Source organism: Amblyomma maculatum, chromosome 1, assembly GCF_055883805.1.
Source record: "Amblyomma maculatum isolate TAMU_Amacu chromosome 1, ASM5588380v1, whole genome shotgun sequence".
NCBI classification, from domain to species: Eukaryota; Metazoa; Arthropoda; class Arachnida; order Ixodida; family Ixodidae; genus Amblyomma; species Amblyomma maculatum.
The window spans coordinates 429,697,467-429,717,503 of NC_139344.1; the positions used below are offsets into that span (position 1 = coordinate 429,697,467).

The following is a 20,037-nucleotide window of genomic DNA, read 5'->3' on the forward strand; positions in this document are numbered from 1 at the left end:
GAAGTACGTTCTTGAACGCCCAATATGCTCACAACGATTTTGTTTGTGTTTCTTACGCAATTTTAGTGATTCTGCAAGCAAAGACACGTCACTAGAATGTTTCTTTTTTTCTAAGACAAGGCATGCATTTCGTCAAACGCTTACCGTTGAAGCAGCGACCTTTATATCAACTCGTCTATGATACATTCGTTTTTTACATTCAGAGCACCATGAAGCACACGCTCTAAAGAAACATTTAATTCGCTGAGTCGTGTGCGATACGTGGGTGCAAATTGTTCCACTTCATCCTATGTAGCCCGAAAGCTCGTCATTTCTTGGCACTGTTGCCGCTTGTAACGACAAAAAAATAATGCCTTCCCGGATTCTAGTTCGCACTCAAAAGCTGCAGCTATTGGGCATGGTTCAGAGCGTTCGCTATATTTTATTCATTCGGGAGCTTCGTGTATTTCTTGGAACGAGTACCTCATGCGTTCCACAGATTGCGCCACGTACAACCGCACTGATTTTTAACAATATAGCGCGAGCGTCGACCAAACTGCTGGTCAGCGCCTTATAACGGCGATAGCGTTGAACACAGCTAGAGTTCGCGCACGCGCGCGGAGAGAGCAGTTTCTGCTACGCTGTTCAGATAAGAAGACACATGCCCCGCCACAATATCTGTTCGCGAAAAGCCGAAGGGCCGTAGAGCAAATGTGCATGAAATGTGGCACTTAGACATGATTTTCCTCTTGTTTTTTTTTTGTTTTTTTATTTCCTATTACGAAAGGCCGCGTTGACGAAGCAGAGTTAAGGTAAGAAAAATATAAAAGAAAGCAAATATACCAGCACCTGGAAATCATTGCTTGTAATGAGAACTTTCTGATATTAGCTACCCTCAGTGAGGTGCAAACTCGATAAAAGAGGCACTAAGCAAGACACTTGTTCGCTACTGCCCGCCGCATTTTTTTCTTTTTTTTGCGAACAGATATTATGGCCGCGGTTGTGTGTCTTCGTGATCGGAATAGCGCAGCAGACGACGCTGCACATTCATGCGCATTCAAGAACTCTCGCCCTGTTGCACGCTTATCGCCGTTATAAGGCACTGACCCGCAGTGTGGTCGATGCTCGCGCTATAATGTCAGAAATCAGGGCGGCTGTACTCGTGCGCCGCTGTTGTTTCATCTCGCGCTGTGTATTGAACTTCGTCGTTTTCATGAAGTTTCATCTGCACCGCTCCTTCATTCAAGCCTAAGTAAATAAGGCATACACAGATTCCATACATACAGAGACCGCAGCCGTGTCATACAAGGCATACACAGATTCCATACATACAGAGACCGCAGCCGTGTCATACAGACTGCCGAGGTCATAGAATAACGAAAAGTCAGACTAGCCCGAAGCGTGGAAACGATCCAAGATGGAAGCGGCAGCAGCGACTATAGCCGATGGCTATAATGGTTGTGAAACATTGCTCAAAGGATAGTTGAACTGCTTCAATTTTTTCTTCTATTGAGGGTTAACACTCTTCCACAACACCATGTTGGACTCTAGTGGAACAACACAATGTTGTTCCACTAGATGTCCAACACATGTTGGACATCTAGTGGGATTGCTCCTTGGGTTTCGGCATCGCACCTAAAGACGTCTGATGTTTTCAGTTCGGTCGGCCTAATATGCATTCTTTTTTAATATTAGCGCATTTTGCTTCGTGTTTTCACTTTCAGATTGCTCTTTTTTTCGGCTTCTTGGAGCATTTATCCTAAGCCTCTCTACGCAAAACCAAAAACCTAACAAGGTTCTCATTTGAGGGCGGGCAATGGTGCCACAACACGTTCCCTACTTGATTACAGGGAATGCAGCGCAATACAAACACACCCAAGAAAGGGGACACCACGGGCGCTTACTCCAAATGTTTAATCAACTGAAAGAACACACACACACACACACACACACACACACACACACACACACACACACACACACACACACACACGCACACACGCACGCGCACACACACACACACACACACACACACACACACACACACACACACACACACACACACACACACACACACACACACACACACACACACACACACACACACACACACACACACACACACACACACACACGCACGCACGCACGCACGCACGCACGCACGCACACACACACACACACGCACACACACACACACACACACACACACACACACACACACACACACACACACACACACACACACACACACACACACACACACACACACACACACACACACACACACACACACACACACACACACACACACACACACACACACACACACACACACACACACACATGTATATATATATATAGCATTTAAAGGAGCGAATATATATATAGCCATCTCGGCTATATATGTGTTGAACCTGTGGCGGAACCAATTATGAAGATGAAGGCTGGCGCGAGCAAGAAAGAATCAACTTGCGGGGGAAAAGAAAGGCTTGTTATGGTTCCATACGTCCACGAAATTTTTGAGCTGATAAAAGTGGCAAACCGGTTTAATATACCGGTGGTACTTTTTGCCCCCGCAAGCTTGCCCAGCTAAGGCGTCGCACAACGTGCGAAAGCTAAAATTATGGTTGGCTATCAGCAGAGGCGTTGTCAAAAGTTCGCTAAGTGCTCTAACAGTATCGTTTATGAGATAACATTATCTTGTTGAATATGCTATATTGAACAGACGAGACGTTGCGTGAATGACCGACTTGGGGAACATGCAAACGACATTGAAAATAATGAGTGAGCGACTTGTGTTGCACTGTAGGGCTTGCAACAATTGTGCACCACGGTTCCGCGACATGAGGATTCTGGGCAGCGGCCGACATCAGACGGCTCGTGAAACTTTAGAAGCCTGCTATATAAAACACGTAGGTCCGAATTGTATCAGTGACGCTTCAGTATTACTTTATGACGCTGAGCAAACATTTCTGTCACGCTTTCTTTGATAAGATTTATGGCTCTCCTTGATACCTTGTACGCGTGGGCTTTAGCCGAGAAGGCTATATATGTGTGTTACTTTCAATTGATTAAACATTTGGAGAAACCACCCGTGGTTTCCCCTTTCTGGCGTGTATTTGTGTGGCGCTGAATTCGTTGTAAATATGTGTGACAACCAACTAGCTCAGCAGTTAAGTCTCTTAACGTTCCTTACTTCTTTGCTTGCTACCTTACATTCATAGCGGCGTTCAAAAGTTTTTCCCTGCTTTTTTATTCCCTACGCTTCGTCGCAGCGGAAGGTTCAAAGCAGGTGTGCTGATTGTTGTGGCCAACCTCTCCGCCTTGTCTGCGAAACTATACTATATCTGTCTTTCTGCCTGCACGTAATACTTTTGAACAACACTTTCGTGAGGGATGCGTGGGCGCACCTCGAGTCCTTCGGTGGCCATTCCGACGCTGAGCTCAGGCCGGTCACGGATGCCCCGCTCGATGATGTGTGCCAGCTGCTGTAACGCCGGCGCGTAGTCCCTCCTGGCGTAGTGGCATAGGGCCACAGCGTACCACAGCTGAGGGGGAGCGTCAGCCTGCGACTGCGGAGGGCGAGAGTAACTTCAGGCGAAAATTGAAGCAGCGATCGAGAAAAAAATAATACCAGTCTTTTTTTTTTTTTTTTTTTCACACACGTGTACTTGCAAAGGTTTTCCTTTTTGAGCAGTCTTGAAGAGATGACACCGAACGCTTCTTTTAGGACTTGTACCTTCAGTTTTAAATTTCTTTGACATCCAACATATTCCTCATTATGCGCACTGAAGAAGGTGGCTAAATTTAAAATTCCATCCTAATAATCGTTCTTATGATAGTTGGTGAAAGGAACTAGGAACGCTTGAGAAAAAAAAAAAAAGTTGCCACGAGGACATGCGCTCTCTACTGAAGTCGGGATCCAGACACAGTTCAAGCTTTCTTCTCCTTCAGTTTTACTTTAAGGCAATTTAAATAAGGTAAGGTACTCGTACGTAAGTATTCAAGAGAGGAGTGATAGCTCAGATGCTTATCCGGATGATAATCCTATTCAGGTTTGTGTTCGGTGGCAGGGAGCAAGACTGTCGTAAGTAATAAACAGAGGATGTTTAAAAAAAAATGATTAGAACGCTAATGGCAAAAATGTACGAGCTTGCCGATGGACAATCTGCGATACTTCAACTTTCACAATGAATATTTATTATATGCGCGAAAAGGTTAATAATGAAAAAATTTCGATTAGAAGAATGTATTTGACCAGAATTCCTAAATATTGACGTTATTAGCGGAGCACGTTGTTTCGCTAGCTAGGCCTTTCTGAACAAGATGCATTAAAAAGGGGATTCTTTCCCGCATTTGCTATTGGCTATGTTATTGGGGTCGCATGAAATCAGGGCCGTCATCACTTGATGTTGAAGGAATCGTTCCTGGAAGAAAGCACGCTAAAACTCCACGGTAAATGCAGTGTGTGTCCGCTATTTTTTTTTTCTCTCAGAGCACGCCTAGAAAGCAGGTGTAAGTGTATAGTACTGTCAAAGAGTTCTGAATATATTACACGTGAAGTAAGGCTGAGAATTTCTCTCCAAATGTCCTGAGTTACGATTAGACTGATTGCATTGTTTGAAGAGGTAAACAGTATTCTTTCGAATGTGGCAAAAAAACCTCGGATGAAATTCCAAAGTGCCGGGGTGGCGCAGTGGTTAGGGCATTCGACTACTGTGCCCAGTGATGCGGGATCAAATCCCGGCCGCAGCGACCGCTTTTCGAAGGAGGCGAAAAGCAAGGCGCCGTGTGCGGTGTGGTGTCAGTGCACGTTAAAAAACCCCAGGAGTTCTAAATTTCCGGAACCCTCTAGTAGACTATGGCGTCTTAGCCTGAGTCGCTTTGAGACGGTAACCCCCATAAACCAAACCAAACCAAACCATCAGAAGAAATTCCTTTCTGCCACTATGAGAAGTTTCTGAGAACCTCTCCACGTAATCTTTTTATGAAATCGAAACACACACACACACTTCGAACGTTAATATATCTAACCAGGCCCTCCAGAAATGCTGCTTACCTGGAGTGCTTTGTTGAACAATGTGAGAGCTTCATCTGGCCGTCCTTCTTTGTAGGCGAGGCATCCAAGGTTGACCTGCGTGTCCGCATTGTCCTCCGCTGCAGGCCCCCCTTGCAGGAGGAGAGCACGCGCTCCCGCAAGGTCATCCTACAGGGACGTGCATGGGCATCGTTTAAATGTAGTACCTTCATATAATTTGGGCAAGTTGGTAGGAATACATAGATTACACGAGCGTAGTAACACGGACAACAGAGATATGTATTTGTTTTGATGTTTCAGGATATTTTCTATTTCATTTTTTTTTGTGTATGCGATTGCATTTGAGTTTTACGTTCTTTCTGCATATTTTGTTTTCTTATATCTATTTTTTTTTTCTGGAGTTAAGAGGGTGCCTCTTCTGTCCCTTTTCTTACTTTTGTCTGTGTTTCAAAGCTCTTGGCAGTTTTGTACCGGCGGCTGTGCTCAACATTTGGGCCAGTAATAAAAATAAAACAAATTTTCAATACCTCTAGTCGCAATTAACGATGTCTCGCGGAGTTTTCGGTAACAAGTTTTAATTAATTCAATTTCTTTATCGTGGAAAACTATTGGACCTTAAAGGTAACTTCTTCGCCTTCTCTATAAATCTTGCGAGAAACGCTTTTTAAGCGCCTGTTTGTTGCTTCCTGTGTCTCGGAAAATCGCCCAAAGTGGGCAAGCACGAACTGATCCACGAAGGAAAGCAATAACCATTTGTTATTGCGGGATATTAACTAAACATACTTAAATCCCAGTCTCGTGAGTTCGGGAAGCTTGCTTGGCTGCACTGCAGTGCTGGTAACGAACTTTCTTGGTGAATTGACGCAGCAGCGTTAAAGGCCTTGTTCTTCAGAAAACGCGGTGCTGGCGTTGGTGGCGGTGGCTTCAGGTGCGAAATTCTCTAGCATGCTTTTTGTAGGCTGTAATTGACACGTGACATGTCAGAACACTGATTGGTCGATGGATTGTGTGACGTCATGATACCACGTGACATAGTAGAGCAGACAGAAGCTGCGAATTCGACTAGCTCCGTTGAGATGGACGGATGTGAGGAGAGCCGATAACGAAGCACCTCGGATTATGAGTAAGACGTTCTAGCCCAGGCTTCGCAGGCACATTTGCACGGCTCGATTAAAGCGGGGCTTTATGTTTATGTCGAATGGTATATCACGTGATGTTATAGCTTAATACTATACGCTAATAAGTATTGTCGGCGATTATAGACAAATGTTTAGGAATCTCATTAAGCAAGCAGCTAACTATGTACACCGACGGGAGTCATTGGCGCACCATTTGTGCCTCTTTATGTACACGCACTAAAGCTTAACTTTCACCCCTGTCTGATAATTACAGACCTGCTAGATGCTCCGTTGATGAGTAGCTGTTCTACCACTATGGCGCAACAGTGTGTAATTCACTGGCGGCATAAATGAGGAGACACTGCAGCTCCCCTTTTAAGGGCATTTCGCGATATATTCTAATGGCTCGCTTCCCTTTCGGATGCTTGTCGTCGAACCTGCACTTCTGTGCTTGCATAACCGCTGATCCTTTAGTATGTGCCTCTACCATTGCACACATCATATAGTGTTGAGCTACCGTCTCGTGCGAAGTACTACCCGATGCAGATGCAAATCCTCTTGTAACTAAGCCATGCTTACGAACGTGTGTGTGTGCCCTAACGAGTAGCACTTTTGACTCGGTATCTAATGCTCGCGATGGGTTAGGCTCCCATGTCACCCTCCCATATCTAAAGCGCTGCCCGAATGGTCAAGTCCTGTTAACTGGACAATTTCATGTGGTCTCTTGCTATCACGCGAGCTTCCATCTATATAATCAGCGCCCTGTCATGTATCCTGTTTCAGTAGCCGGCTCTTGATTTTTTTTTGCACACAGCTCTGATTACGTACGCCGACGAGGTCAGATTGTCTGGAGAACTTGGCCGTAAATTTTATCGTGTCAACTTATAGCCCCTTACTACGCGTCTCGTTATGGCCCGACTTCTGTTGTCTGACGGTACCCAATAAATAGTGTGTCTTGCCCATTTCGCTCAGCAAGGAGCGCTGGAAAAGCTTTGCTATAGGTAAGTATGATGCTGATAATGGTGGGTGTAATGGTGCTGTCACAAGCTGCCTCACTTATTATACAGTGGAAGTTGCGGGAGGTTCTGCCTCAGATATAGAGCGAAACTACGGGACCTCGCCGCTCCTCTGAGCAAGATTCAGCATGCCGGCAGGGGCAGCGACCGCCTGTCCTTGACGCGTGCGCTGCGCACAAGCCGAGTGTATAAATAACCGACCGCAGAACGCCCGCGCCAGTGCGCTCTGGGAAGATTCACTCTTTCGGGCCTCTTCGCGGCTGCTCTGGGAAATCGTCTTTTGTTTAACCGGGCCCGCAATCGACGCATCGTCTCCTCATCTGTACGGCCTCTGCCACCGAAAAACCCAGCCTTCGACGCCTCAACTCGCAAGAAAGCAGCGAGAATTCCACTTCGCCACAGACTACTGTTGAATCGAACATTATTTTCGCTTTTGTTAACCTTTACCTGACTTAGTAATAGTTTACGCTGTGCTTTATATGTAACTTGTGCCCATACTTACTATATCTAGAATACTTGCTTTGTTATCTTAATAGTCTTCTTTTTATCGCAGCGTTTTGTTTATTGCCGGGTTTTCCTCTTGTCATTTAATTAGTCGTCTTCCTATCAATATCTTGTCGTTACGTTTTATTTTTTTATTGTACTCTATTATTATGCAGTGTAATTTAGACTACTATTTATAAACAGTCAAGTGTTGGTAAAAAAAAGTTACCTTTTTTGAACTTATTCCTCAATCGCACACCGACACACGTACTTCACGGGTTGACCGGCCTAACTTTTAAATGTGTTCTCATACCTCACAGAGGGACGACGGGTAACCGTAAACGGGATTCCGCACCTCTTTGGACCGTAAAGGCGAGGGTTTGTGACAGGTGCAAAGGCATCTTAGGCCAAATACCACCGAACACAACCCCATATCACGCAAGCATTGAAGTTATTCTGTGTTGTGCGCTACTGGCCTGCATTCTTGGTGATATTTTATACATCCGTAATCGCGGCTTTAATGCAATAAATTTCGAATTTGTGCACGGAATAAATTATAGCGGTGTCAATAAGCTCATTAGTAGAGAGTTTGTGGATGTCACAATGTCACGTGACTGATTCTACAGGTATGTGATGTCACAAGACGACGTGAGATGATCGAGTTGGCAGGTGCTTTGACGAGTGCAATTGGTTTATGTATGCCATGACCGATAGCTCACTCGTCGTCGAGGCGTGTCGTATCATGAAATCATGTGCCACAGCTCAGTTTTCAGTCGCACTGATGGTTGGTAGATGCTTTGATTACAGAGCATTGCCTAGGGCAGTGGCGGGCTTGAATGCATTGGGAAACTGCTCTTGGCTATTGCGACAAGACAGCTCCGCGTACCGCGTACCAACACCATAAAGAAATTAGCCACATATGCAGACCAAGTAGTAGGCATATTCACCCTTACAAAAATGCATGTTGGGTGTCTATAGAAATTCGGATCAGATGTGTCAACATACGCTGTTGAAACTCTATCGATAATCATCGACATCTTTGAAGGTGCCGTGTTGACCCCATGTTGTGCTCTTTTGGAATAGTGGCCCATGTGTTTCTTAATAGCGCTTTTCGAATTCGCGCCACTGAAATTCTGTTGATTTCAGGCTCAAATGCTTCACAAACTCTGCAAGTGACGCTTTTTGATTTTCTGCTACCTTTCCACTCCTGAACAACAGAAAATAGTACACGACCATCGGTTTGCCAGGAGCAGACACGAGGTGATTTTCATTAATGCAAGAGTAGTACAGTACATCTCCTAGCTGTGATAAGTCACCACATTCTATGTTCTGCCCGACCAATCAACAATCCTGTCTGATCAGTGCTGGTTAATGATAAGCATAGTGAGGCTCAAAAGAACAAAACAGATCTTGATCTTTTAAGCCCCATTGTACTTACTCATTAACCTACACTAAACTGACTAAATTGTTGATAGGTCGAGCAGAACATAGAATGTGTTGACTGACCGCATCAAGGCTATGTGCTGTGCTACTTTTGCATTAATGTAAACCACCTCGTGCCTGCTCCTGGCTAACCGTTGATCACACACCATTTTCTGTTGTTCCGCAGCGGAAAGGGAACACAGAATAAAAATGCGCGTTAATGAGAAAGAAAAAATAAGGATTGTATCTTTCGTGAACCCACAACATGAGCTGGGTAGCTTATTTGCTTTATTTCAATTCATGTGCAAGGTATGACGCCAGGCTGTTTTTTGCGTAAAACGCTGATACGTCCAGGAACTCCTCGCATGTGATGCTGAAATAAACAATGGAAATCATAATTAAGTTGCGGCATATACTAACCTAAAAATCAAGCAAAGGAATTTGTGCGCTTCTCCACGTCATAGCTCAAGAAATTTCTTGTCTAAAATGAGCTGTCACTGTCTTTCACTGCTTAGATGGCATCGAACGTTGCCTCCACTGCTCGGCAGCTAGCACCACCACATCGTTCATTTCTCCATGATAAACAATATATGCTGCCGCCAAAGATCCAATTGTGAATATAAATAGAAAAACGCAGGTCACAAGCATTACTACCCAGAAAACTTCAAGCAAAATTACCAACTATAGGCACTGAAATTAGTGGAAACAAAAACACTGCAAAAATGGTGGAGCTGCGCAGATTCAGATAACCCACAATGTGTGACAGAGGCATATTATGATCTCGATAATGCGTCCGTCTCAGCGCGAGTACCGTATCGAAACAGTACAGCACTGTGCCGAACAATCCTTCAAAAACGGTCACCATTTAAAAGAAAGAAAGAAAATGTCGCCACCCCTACTGGCGTTCCATTGGCCCCAGCGTCCGCGTTAGAGACAAGCCTCGTTCTCTCTCTCTCTCCCCCTCCTTTTTTTCCGACGAGGCTGGCTTGCCTGCTAGAAATATTTACATGCGCGCTTCCCCTTGTAGCACACATTGTACAAGACTGGCACAAACACGAAAAGGAAAAAGCAAAACACTCACCAAAGTGCAGACGCTCCGCCCGCGCCGGCTTTTCGCCTAGAATCCAAAACGCCTGCGACTGTTGAACTTCTTAAACACGTCCTCCTTGCGCAGAAGCTGCCGCCCAAGAGCGGATTCCTCCGAAGACTTAGACTTAAATTCTTACGTTCGCGCTCCAATTTGAACAAAACGATCTTCGTGATAATCACCAGCGAAAAACCTACATACGGTGCTTCGCTCACAGTGCAAGATGCGACCACGGTGGCGGGAAAACGCCAACTGAACTGGCACATCGCCGCAGTCAGCGTACCCGCGTTACAGTGTACTAGAATACTTTGTATTCTAGTGGAAACTTTGTACTAGAATACTTTGTATTCTAGTACACTGTACCCGCGTCTGCGTGCAAAGAAAACGGGGCGCAGAACAGTTTCGGTGAAAAGGGGAAGACGCCGCCCCCGCTGCGCGGCTCCGGCTATGTTGAAGCCAAGGTCATCTCCGTGAAGAAAAACCACGGAGAAGGCAGAGAGCGGGGAGCACCCCTCCCCCCCCCCCCCCCCAGCCGACAGGAAGAGACCCCTCCGGACATGCTGGCGCCGTTCGCGGGGCACGGGCGAAGTGGGTACGGAGAGGAGCAAGGCGGCGGCCGAATGCTTTGAAAAGAAGAGTCGCGGATAGAAGACGCATGCAATCTTGTTTTTTTCTTTTTTTTTTTTTTTCATACGCGAATGTTTTTGATGTGCGTGTTAACTCTATAGTGTCCGTAGGATCAATCCATGATTATTAGAACCTCTCAATGCTTAAAGTGACTTCATTTTAGCATGGTGACCACTTTAAGAAAGGAAAGAAAAGAAAAAAAAATAGCAGTGAATCTCTCCAAAGACAGAGCGGTGGAGGATTCCAATACAGACTGCACCTCATTTTGCGGCAATAAGCTACGGTCAAAAACACCTAGGCTTGAGTAGAATGTCTGACCCTGAAGCATATAGTGAACTTTGCAACTGGTTTAAAAAAGCCCTGTCCGGCCCTACATATAGTAGGTTTAATCTAGGATCCTATTTGTTGGTATGATGACTCACTGAACTTGTTTTATGATAAATATAAAATATGTCCTACCACTAAAGAGACCTTCTGCGACATACAGAAGCTGGTCCATTACGGATTCTGATTGACATTCAACGATGCATTTGCAACATTAGTGGAGCCTTTGCCATCATAAAGTTTTTAGGGCATATTTTCACTGTGTTGTCGCGAAGCTTGAGCTAAGTGTGCAGCGGTAATATGCACTTTTATATAACATGTACGAGTACGCAACTGCATGCTGCTCTTATATTTCCCTCTGCAGAATGTGGACAATAGTTGATTACAAGTGAGATCAAATATGCATAACGAAATTGTTACATCATGTTCTTATGATTGGTGCCTAAAACTACTTAAAAACATGGGTCAGCATGAACAGTATACGCTGATTCTTCGTGAACGTTGAAAACTGACAACAAAAAGCATATAAAAAAATAGCACAAAAAGTCTATTGGGTAGAACACAATGAAAATTCTGTTGGCCCTGTAAAGATTGCACCCAGCTGGGGTTGAATGTCTATCGAAATTCAGTACATTCAAAAGGCGGTCAATAATCCGACAATAGAGTTTCAAAACTAATTTTTGTAAGGGCAGGAGGGTAGCAGTAAAGGGGACAGGAATAAAAGGAAGGAATCTCCTGAAAATGTCACAGGCGTACGTAATAATTCTGCTACGCGACGCTGTACCTAAACATGAACAAGACAGAAATAGAGAAGATAGACAGAATAATGAGGAAATGCGTCAAGCGAGCTCTGGGACTCCCCCTATCCACGTCGACGGAGCGGCTTGAGAAAATGGGAGTTCACAACAGATGAGTTGAGCTGTCAGAGGGGGTGAGAATATCCCAATTGCAACGGCTTCGCCAATCTGAAATAGGCAGAACAATACTCGAATGGGTAGGATCCGGCCTGAAAGTAGCACGCACAAGATGGTAAACATCCCGCCAGGAATCAGGGCCAAGATACGCGTCCCACCTATGCTGCGAAACATGCACCCCGAGTACAATAAAGAAAGGCGAGAGCATAGGGCTAAGGCCTGAGAAAGATGAGGGAGCGACCGGCAAACCAGGTGGCTTATATAGACGCGGCGTGCGGACAGCACGGGGCGGCTCTATCCGCGGTTGTCGACGTGGCAGGAGCATCAATGGTAGCGGCTTCGAGCCGCACGAGAGATGCCAGCGCGGCGGAAGAGCTGGCGATAGCGCTCGCTTGCGTCGGTACCAAGGCCAGGACAATTTTATGGGACAGCAAAAGTGCAGTGAGGAACTTTGGGAAAGGAAGAATCTCGGAAGAGGCCAAACGCGTCCTAGAGGCGAGGCCGATAGACCGTAATATAGAAATAGTCTGGATTGCAGCGCACGAGTCTATTGCAGGAAATGAGGCTGCACACGAGCTTGCCCGAGCACTCTATCACCGGGTGGCCGTAGAGCAACCCTCTCGCATAGACATGAAAGATAGCTTGATTTCATACAACGAGATCACGGAACATAAGCTAAGCAGGAGGGTCTAGCTATCCGCCGCCCGGCCGTTCCCTCGGAAACGAGGAGGAAATTGCGTGGAGAAGATTGCAAGGGGAAAATTATATAAGCCCCTTCTGGGTATGCGTGACAATTTCTAAAGAGGAGAAAGACCAGTATTGCATAACATGCGGGGGGAGGGCACTCTAGACCACGTAATTTGGGAATGTGCTGGCAGCCCGGGCGCCGAGCGAAATATAAATAGAGAAACCTAGGAGACCTTGCTGGGGAGCGAGAACCACGCTCAACAGCAACAAGCCATCCGCCTGGTGGCTGAGTCCTTGAAGCAACAATGTGTCTTCACCAAACCTTAGTTTGCGAGGCTTTTGAGTAGGGCTCCCTTAGGCCTGCGTGCCGGTAGGTCCAAAAAGGTCTCATCTCGGTGGGAATAAAACGTTTTGATGATGATGATGATGACCAGGTGGCAGAGAAGTCAATATGAACGTTGCCTACATCTACTGCAGTTGAAAAAAAAAAGTAACCGAAAGTCGAAAGAAAAGAGAGATGACAGAAAACGAATGAAATCGTCGGCCTGCAGTGACAGGAACCTGTCTCTGTAACGTTGCTACTAATGCTGTCGCAGTCGATTGATACGATGATTTTGCCACGTATCCTTTTTTTTTTTTGTCGACATTTATTCACTGAAGGAATCCACTTTGGTGCGCCAAATGGGAGACCCGCAGAAAGAAAATAAAATAAATGGAAAAGAAAAAGGGTACTGCGGTTCAAACCTGCGCGTAGCGAATGGCCGCCTGTAGTTGCCTGGCAGCGGGAGCCATTTCGGGCCTGTCCTCCGCCAGCGATGCGGCGACCTGCAGTGCTTCTTCATAGGCGCACCCGCTTTGGTACAGCGCCTGGGCACGGCTGAGCGCGTACCGAGGCTCCTCCGGGCACAGGGCGCATAGCTGCTCATAGCACGACGCAGCCTGCTCGAATTCCTGTGAGCCGCCATGGGAAGAAAATACATTTCGGTGTTAGGCGATGGACGCATAACATTCAGCAAACCCCACTCTCTCCGCCGCAACAATATAATAAATGAAATGAAATAAAACAATAAAACATAATATATTTTTTACACCATTTGCAATAATTGATTTCTGAACCTTTACTTTTCCGACTGCTTATACCTGGGAAAATACTGTGGTGCAGGGATCTGCGTCTATTACTAATCTGCATTCTCTATGCCGATTATGTATGTTTCTTCGCTTTTATTTTATTGGGAAACACTTCAACCAACTACGGGTAGCGTTGTCCCCTTCTGACAAATGAGAAAAAAACACTGTCATGTTGACTGCCGGAAGTTTGCCTTTCTTTTCGAAGTTGATGACGCATTTTTATAGTGCAATGACTCGACGGCGACTTGACACGAGGTATGTGTTCTTTACTCAAGTGGGGGGAAGGGGGGGGGGGGCAAAGTCCCATTTATCAATCAGCTCGCCCCCCCCCCCCTCTCAATTTGAGGCATGCGCCAGTCTATTGAAAAGCTTGTACCCATCACCGGTAAGTACCTTTGTGCATTACGGATTGAACGTGGGGTAGCATACGGTAAGCGTAGGCGAAGGTTGAACTTTATATTCTGCATGCTGGCAGCGGCTTAGTCTGGGTCTCTTACAACATAAGAAAACTTCTCCAGCGTGGAAGGTCATTGTCTTGTAAAGTTATAAAACCATTTTTCTTAAAACGTTCGGCGAGCGTAATAGTTTCATAAAACCGCTGCGTTTCCAACCCATTTTCATAAGCTCTACAGCATGGGTCCAGCTTTTTTCTTACTCTGAAACAGCTGGCACGTTTTTATTTTTGCGTACTGCATCCTGAACTGCCACGGTGGTCCAGTGGTTAGGTATTACGAGTCGGAAGACCCGGGCTTGGTCCTAGCTGAGTTCGCCGCGTTTTACTTTAGGCGTGTTCGTTATTCCATGACGTTAGGGAGAAACTTTCAAACAACAACAACATGAATTTTAATTATCCAAACTGCACTCACTATGGACACTGTTCGGAGAGCGTCTCCATGAACTACCGCACTGCTCCGTAAACGCCGAGTGTCTCTCACACTTGAAGGGAGCACGCGCACGAGCGTCCCTCTCTCGCGCCACCCACCGACCACACCACACAACACATGCGCACACAGCCGTACCCCGCGGTGAAGAATGGGCGATTCCAGTCCGTGTACGTCCAGCCCCCGTTGTCAGTGGGATGGCCCAAATGTCGTGCCGTGAAGATCGCGAAGACGGCACCCAGAATATTCAACAAGGCGAAACGCCAAGCGTGATTCGCGTAACACGCGGTCGGCGCGCATTAAAAGAACCCCAGGGGGCCGAAATCATCCGCAGTCGTTAGCTATGGTTTCTCATAGAGTGCGAGGTGCAATGGGATGTTAAAGGAAGCAAACCTAAATGTGTTACAAGCCTCGCCTGGTCGCGTACAAAATGTCGGGTAGGCCTTTGAGCATCAGATTATATGACAATTGAGGTTGTAACATGATCAAAACACAGTCTTCATGCACGGGCTTGCACAACCAGAATACAATGAAGAAATGTCAGTGATTACATGACAGCGAGCAAGCGCGAGCCGCCCCCGTAGATGATAAACGTAGAGTGACGCTTTTGCAGCAGGCGACGTTCACGTGTCTGGTGAGATGGTGACATCCGCTAATTTCAAATCAGCCACCTGACTCATCACAACAGCGTTTTCTGGAAGCAGCAGTTGGTCGGAGCAGATTTCTTCAATTTCGAGGGCTTCGATGCTGTGCTCCTTGCGGTCGTACTGGCTTCGTAGCCGGAGCTTCACTCGGCGTCGTTTTTTCTTTATAACGTTGGTCGAGCCGCCGAAAGGGTAAATGGTCACTTCCTCTTCACCGATCACCTCAAGATCCAGTATTCGCGAGAGATTCTCTGTTATAAACGATCGTTGACTGCCTCTGTCAAACAGACAGCGAGCGAGGCGTTTCCTTTTCGGTCCGTCGACCCACACCTGCGCAGTCTGCAGCAGCACGGCGTTTTTATTGCTGTTGCTAAGAGACGCTGTTGAGTGCAACCCAGTAGCGGTCTCGCCCTCGGCGTTCGGTTCCGGTGGATCACAAAGCGAGGTGATGTGTCGTCGGCCACACTTCGCGCAACGTAGTTACCAATTCTTACATCCTTTCGTCATGTGCCCCTTCTTCGCGCATCGGTAACACCTCCCTTCCTTTCGCAGTTTTCTTCTCATCAATTGATATCGGAGCATTGCAATCTGCAACCTCATGCCTCTCTGAAGCGCAGAAAGGGCATCTTTCCTTGCTCAATTTGGCACCCACCTGGAGGCTGGCCGCTGAGCCTTTGCCGTAGACGCTGTTGGGACGCCGTTCACTGGCGCGTTCAGGTCGCGTTTGCTGAGGAGCGTTCGTGCTTTCTCCGTGCGCCTTTTCCCTGCTCTCCACTTCCAGGCGAACTGATTGCAGAATGGCTTGGAGACTCGAACTGTCGAGCACGTCCTTGTCTGCACTGTGGGCCTTATGGTACTCAACAGCCCATTCGGCTGGCAATACCCGAAACAAAGCCGCGCATAGCATCGCACCATAGCTGTCCGATTTGACACCTAAAGTTTCAAGTCCTGCGATGTTTCGCTGAACATGATCGTGGAGGCGTCGCAGCGCGTTTACGTCACTGAGAGCTCTAACCTGGGGAAGGTTTAACAGCTGCGTAAGGTGTTCTTGCACGAGCACGTCCTGACGCCCGAAACGCTCTTGGAGTGTCTTTACAGCGTAGTCGTAATTCATCTCCGTCGCTTGAACGCCGGTCAAAGCGGCCGCCGCCTTTCCTGTCAACGCTGTCCGCAGGTACAAGAACTTTTCTATGCTGGTCAAGCCGTTATTCTCGTGGACTGCTTGCCGGAATTGTTGCCAGAATGGTTGCCAGTCGAGCTTGTTGCCGCTGAATTTCTGAAGCTCCAGCTTAAGCAACCTCAGTTGTCCCGAACGGGCAGCAGGTAATCTGGACGCGGTTTCTTCTGCATTCAATGTGCTTGTTGCACCGTTCGAATTCGTTTCACTGCAACGCCGAAGCTTTGTCCGCATTCGTGTCATGAGAGCTTGACACTGACGAACGCCTTTGTATTCTTCCGCGAGGCCTTCGTCACAAACATGCGGCTCAATCAATGCATCTAACTGTTTCAAATCTCTCGAAACAATGTCCAACTCATCTGATATTTCCGCGAGGAGGTCTCGTTGCTGGGGGCCGGAGTCATCCGTCGCTGTTAGTCGCTCAAGCTCCTCGTTGAGTCGGTTCAGTTCGGCTCGCGTAACTTCTCTCTTCGTTTGGAGACGCTCCATCGCTGTCGTCCGTTGCAGTTGGAACGCTGGTTTCAAGTTGCCGTTGTTTTTCGCGAATATCCCGGGTTTCGGCACCAAAAAATATGTTCGTTATTCCATGACGTTAGGGAGAAACTTTCAAACAACAACAACATGAATTTTAATTATCCACACTGCACTCACTATGGACACTGTTCGGAGAGCGTCTCCATGAACTACCGCACTGCTCCGTAAACGCCGAGTGTCTCTCACACTTGAAGGGAGCACGCGCACGAGCGTCCCTCTCTCGCGCCACCCACCGACCACACCACACAACACATGCGCACACAGCCGTACCCCGCGGTGAAGAATGGGCGATTCCAGTCCGTGTACGTCCAGCCCCCGTTGTCAGTGGGATGGCCCAAATGTCGTGCCGTGAAGATCGCGAAGACGGCACCCAGAATATTCAACAAGGCGAAACGCCAGGCGTGATTCGCGTAACACGCGGTCGGCGCGCATTAAAAGAACCCCAGGGGGCCGAAATCATCCGCAGTCGTTAGCTATGGTTTCTCATATAGTGCGAGGTGCAATGGGATGTTAAAGGAAGCAAACCTAAATGTGTTACAAGCCTCTGCCTGGTCGCGTACAAAATGTCGGGTAGGCCTTTGAGCATCAGATTATATGACAATTGAGGTTGTAACATGCTCAAAACACAATCTTCATGCACGGGCTTGCACAACCAGAATACAATGAAGAAATGTCAGTGATTACATGACAGCGAGCAAGCGCGAGCCGACCCCGTAGATGATAAACGTAGAGTGACGCTTTTGCAGCAGGCGACGTTCACGTGTCTAGTGATGGGGGATATACCCGCTGTCACCGTGAAATGTCGGGCTATATCTCTCACTTTAAAACTCTAGGAGGCACTTATTTATACCGATAAGACACTTTAAGAACAGTAACGGCAAACTTTTCGGGGTTATCTGTTCCTTGTAGTTGTCGCAGATTGAAGAGTCCGTTCAGCACCACTCACCTGTCGTTCTCGACGACTCCGACGCTAGTTTTGGGCGCTCGTAGTTAATTCAAATTTGCATGAGAAGCGTGCAGAAACTGTTTTGTAACAACTAGAGTGCGCTACCTTTGCAAGCAGACTCGCAGACCAATATGAAGATAACAGAGTGCATGCGCATACCTGTGCCTGATAGCGGCAGTAAGCGAGCAGCGACAGCGCCGCTCGGCTCCCCAGGGCCCCCTGCCGGCGGCTGCAGTCCGCCAGCGCCGAGGCAGCTTCGCCAAACCGGCCCTCGCGGATGAGGCTGTAGATGGTGCTGGTGTATTCACCATCGCGGATCGGACGCACCCATGATGCCATGTCTGCAGTACAGGACAGAAAGGGGGTTTGGTGTGGGAAGAAAAAATTTGCTGCAAATTAAGCTAACAGTAAGAGTCCGTACGCAGACCCATGTTAACATACTTATTAGCGGTTATGGAAAACATTTATTCGTGGCTATTTACAGCTAAAACATGGGGAGCGGCGTCAAGAGCCAGCCCCTTACAAATTCTAGAAGGGGTTTCTGGTCCGGGACCCTCTGGGGCTCCCGCGACAGCTCAGGCCCTAGCCACGAGAGCTCTTTGGCTCTCATAGGCAGAGCAGCAGAGCAGGGCAGCGTCTCAGCTCTTTTGGGCAGGTGGGCGCAAAGGCGGTGGGGGAGGGTAAGAGGCGTTGTAGGGCATTGCCACACCATGCGGTACACGCCCGAGAACGCGCAGCCACATTGAGGGCACTCCCCGTTAACAAATACTGTGCGACGATACTTTTGCGGCTTTTTATGAATTTTTTTCTTACTGAAGGGAGCAAACAGCATCATATTAGTTATTAACCTACACTTGGGCAATTTTTCTGCACAATGCTAGCATATTTACCTGACGTCGTCTCGATGGAACGACGCTCTAGTTTGGTTTCGCAAGCCTAAGAACGAAGGACGACCTGATGGAGCCAAAGAATGCGACCTAATAAAGAGCGTTGAGTACGAAAATAAATATTTCTGTATGTATCGACTACTCCGTTATGATGACAGTGACCACTCTCACCGAGAAGGGAGTTCTTATAAGATAAAGGAGCGTGAGAGATCAAGGATATGGGCTGCCATATGCAGTAGTTTTGGAAAGCAAACTGCATTCGCAGACATTGATTCCAAGGTGTGATTCCCGGAATCCGGGCTACAACACCAATCAGTCGCGAAAGACATCTGTTGTCCCTAGAAAAGAACCTACGAGTTTTCATCACTAAAGTCGCACCTGTATTTCGACAAAGGTCAGCAAAATAGAATGAGAAAGGTAGGCAATTATACTTAATTATTAATTTTATGAAGACGTCCTCAGGGTATAGTGTTATGGCGGTTTATCCTCCTTCTTCGTTGTAACACGGAACGGCAGTTTTGGCGGCACAGAGCGCAGTGCTCATGGATAACACCGGCTTCTCATTTCTTCTTTGTTTTGTTTTTACCGGCTGTATGATAGAACGCAAATATTTTCGTTCACGTGTTTTCAAAAGAACGCAGCTGTGTCCACCGCTCTTGGTTCCTCGACCCTAAACGTTCACACACATAATTAGCAATGACGTATCGATAATTTTCTCTCAATGCACTGGAACCCATCAACTAAAGGCGAGAGGCTTCATCTGTTTCGCTGTGTGGTGAGAATTTCGACAGCGCACTCGTGAAAGTCGTCACACGCTCGCCGGAGCTTTGTTCCCGCTATCAACAACGTCTCACGCTAAAAATACAAAAGGCGAGTTTTCCCGAATTCTTCACAGCTGAGCTTGTCTAACTCATTATTCTCCACGGCATCGCACAACCATGACAGACTCACATGACGTCACACAAACTGCCGACCAATCAGTGATAATTCCGACCAAGCAGGCGATAGTTCGCAAGTGACTTGGCCTTGATTGCTCGCTGACAAAGCTGATGCCACAATGTCCAGAAAACAGGGCTTTTAACGCTATCAGGTTAATAATTAGCAGAGGAAGAATCTTATCTATCATTTTACCACTGGGTTAAATG

At 47.0% G+C, this 20,037-nt stretch overlaps 1 protein-coding gene across 1 annotated transcript in view; it reads right to left on the minus strand.

Annotated features, from left to right (window-relative positions):
- The window catches only part of Ttc30 (tetratricopeptide repeat domain 30), a 31,143-nt gene extending 12,799 nt beyond the window's left edge, over positions 1-18,344 (minus strand). Inside the window, exons 1-4 of the mRNA XM_084599765.1 lie at positions 18,165-18,344; positions 13,440-13,646; positions 5,039-5,185; positions 3,390-3,551 (exon numbers count right to left, since the gene is read on the minus strand). Of these exons, the coding sequence (XP_084455891.1) occupies positions 3,390-3,551; positions 5,039-5,185; positions 13,440-13,646; positions 18,165-18,344 (696 nt within the window). The remainder of the gene's footprint in view (positions 1-3,389; positions 3,552-5,038; positions 5,186-13,439; positions 13,647-18,164) is intronic.
- Positions 18,345-20,037: the final 1,693 nt, after the last annotated feature.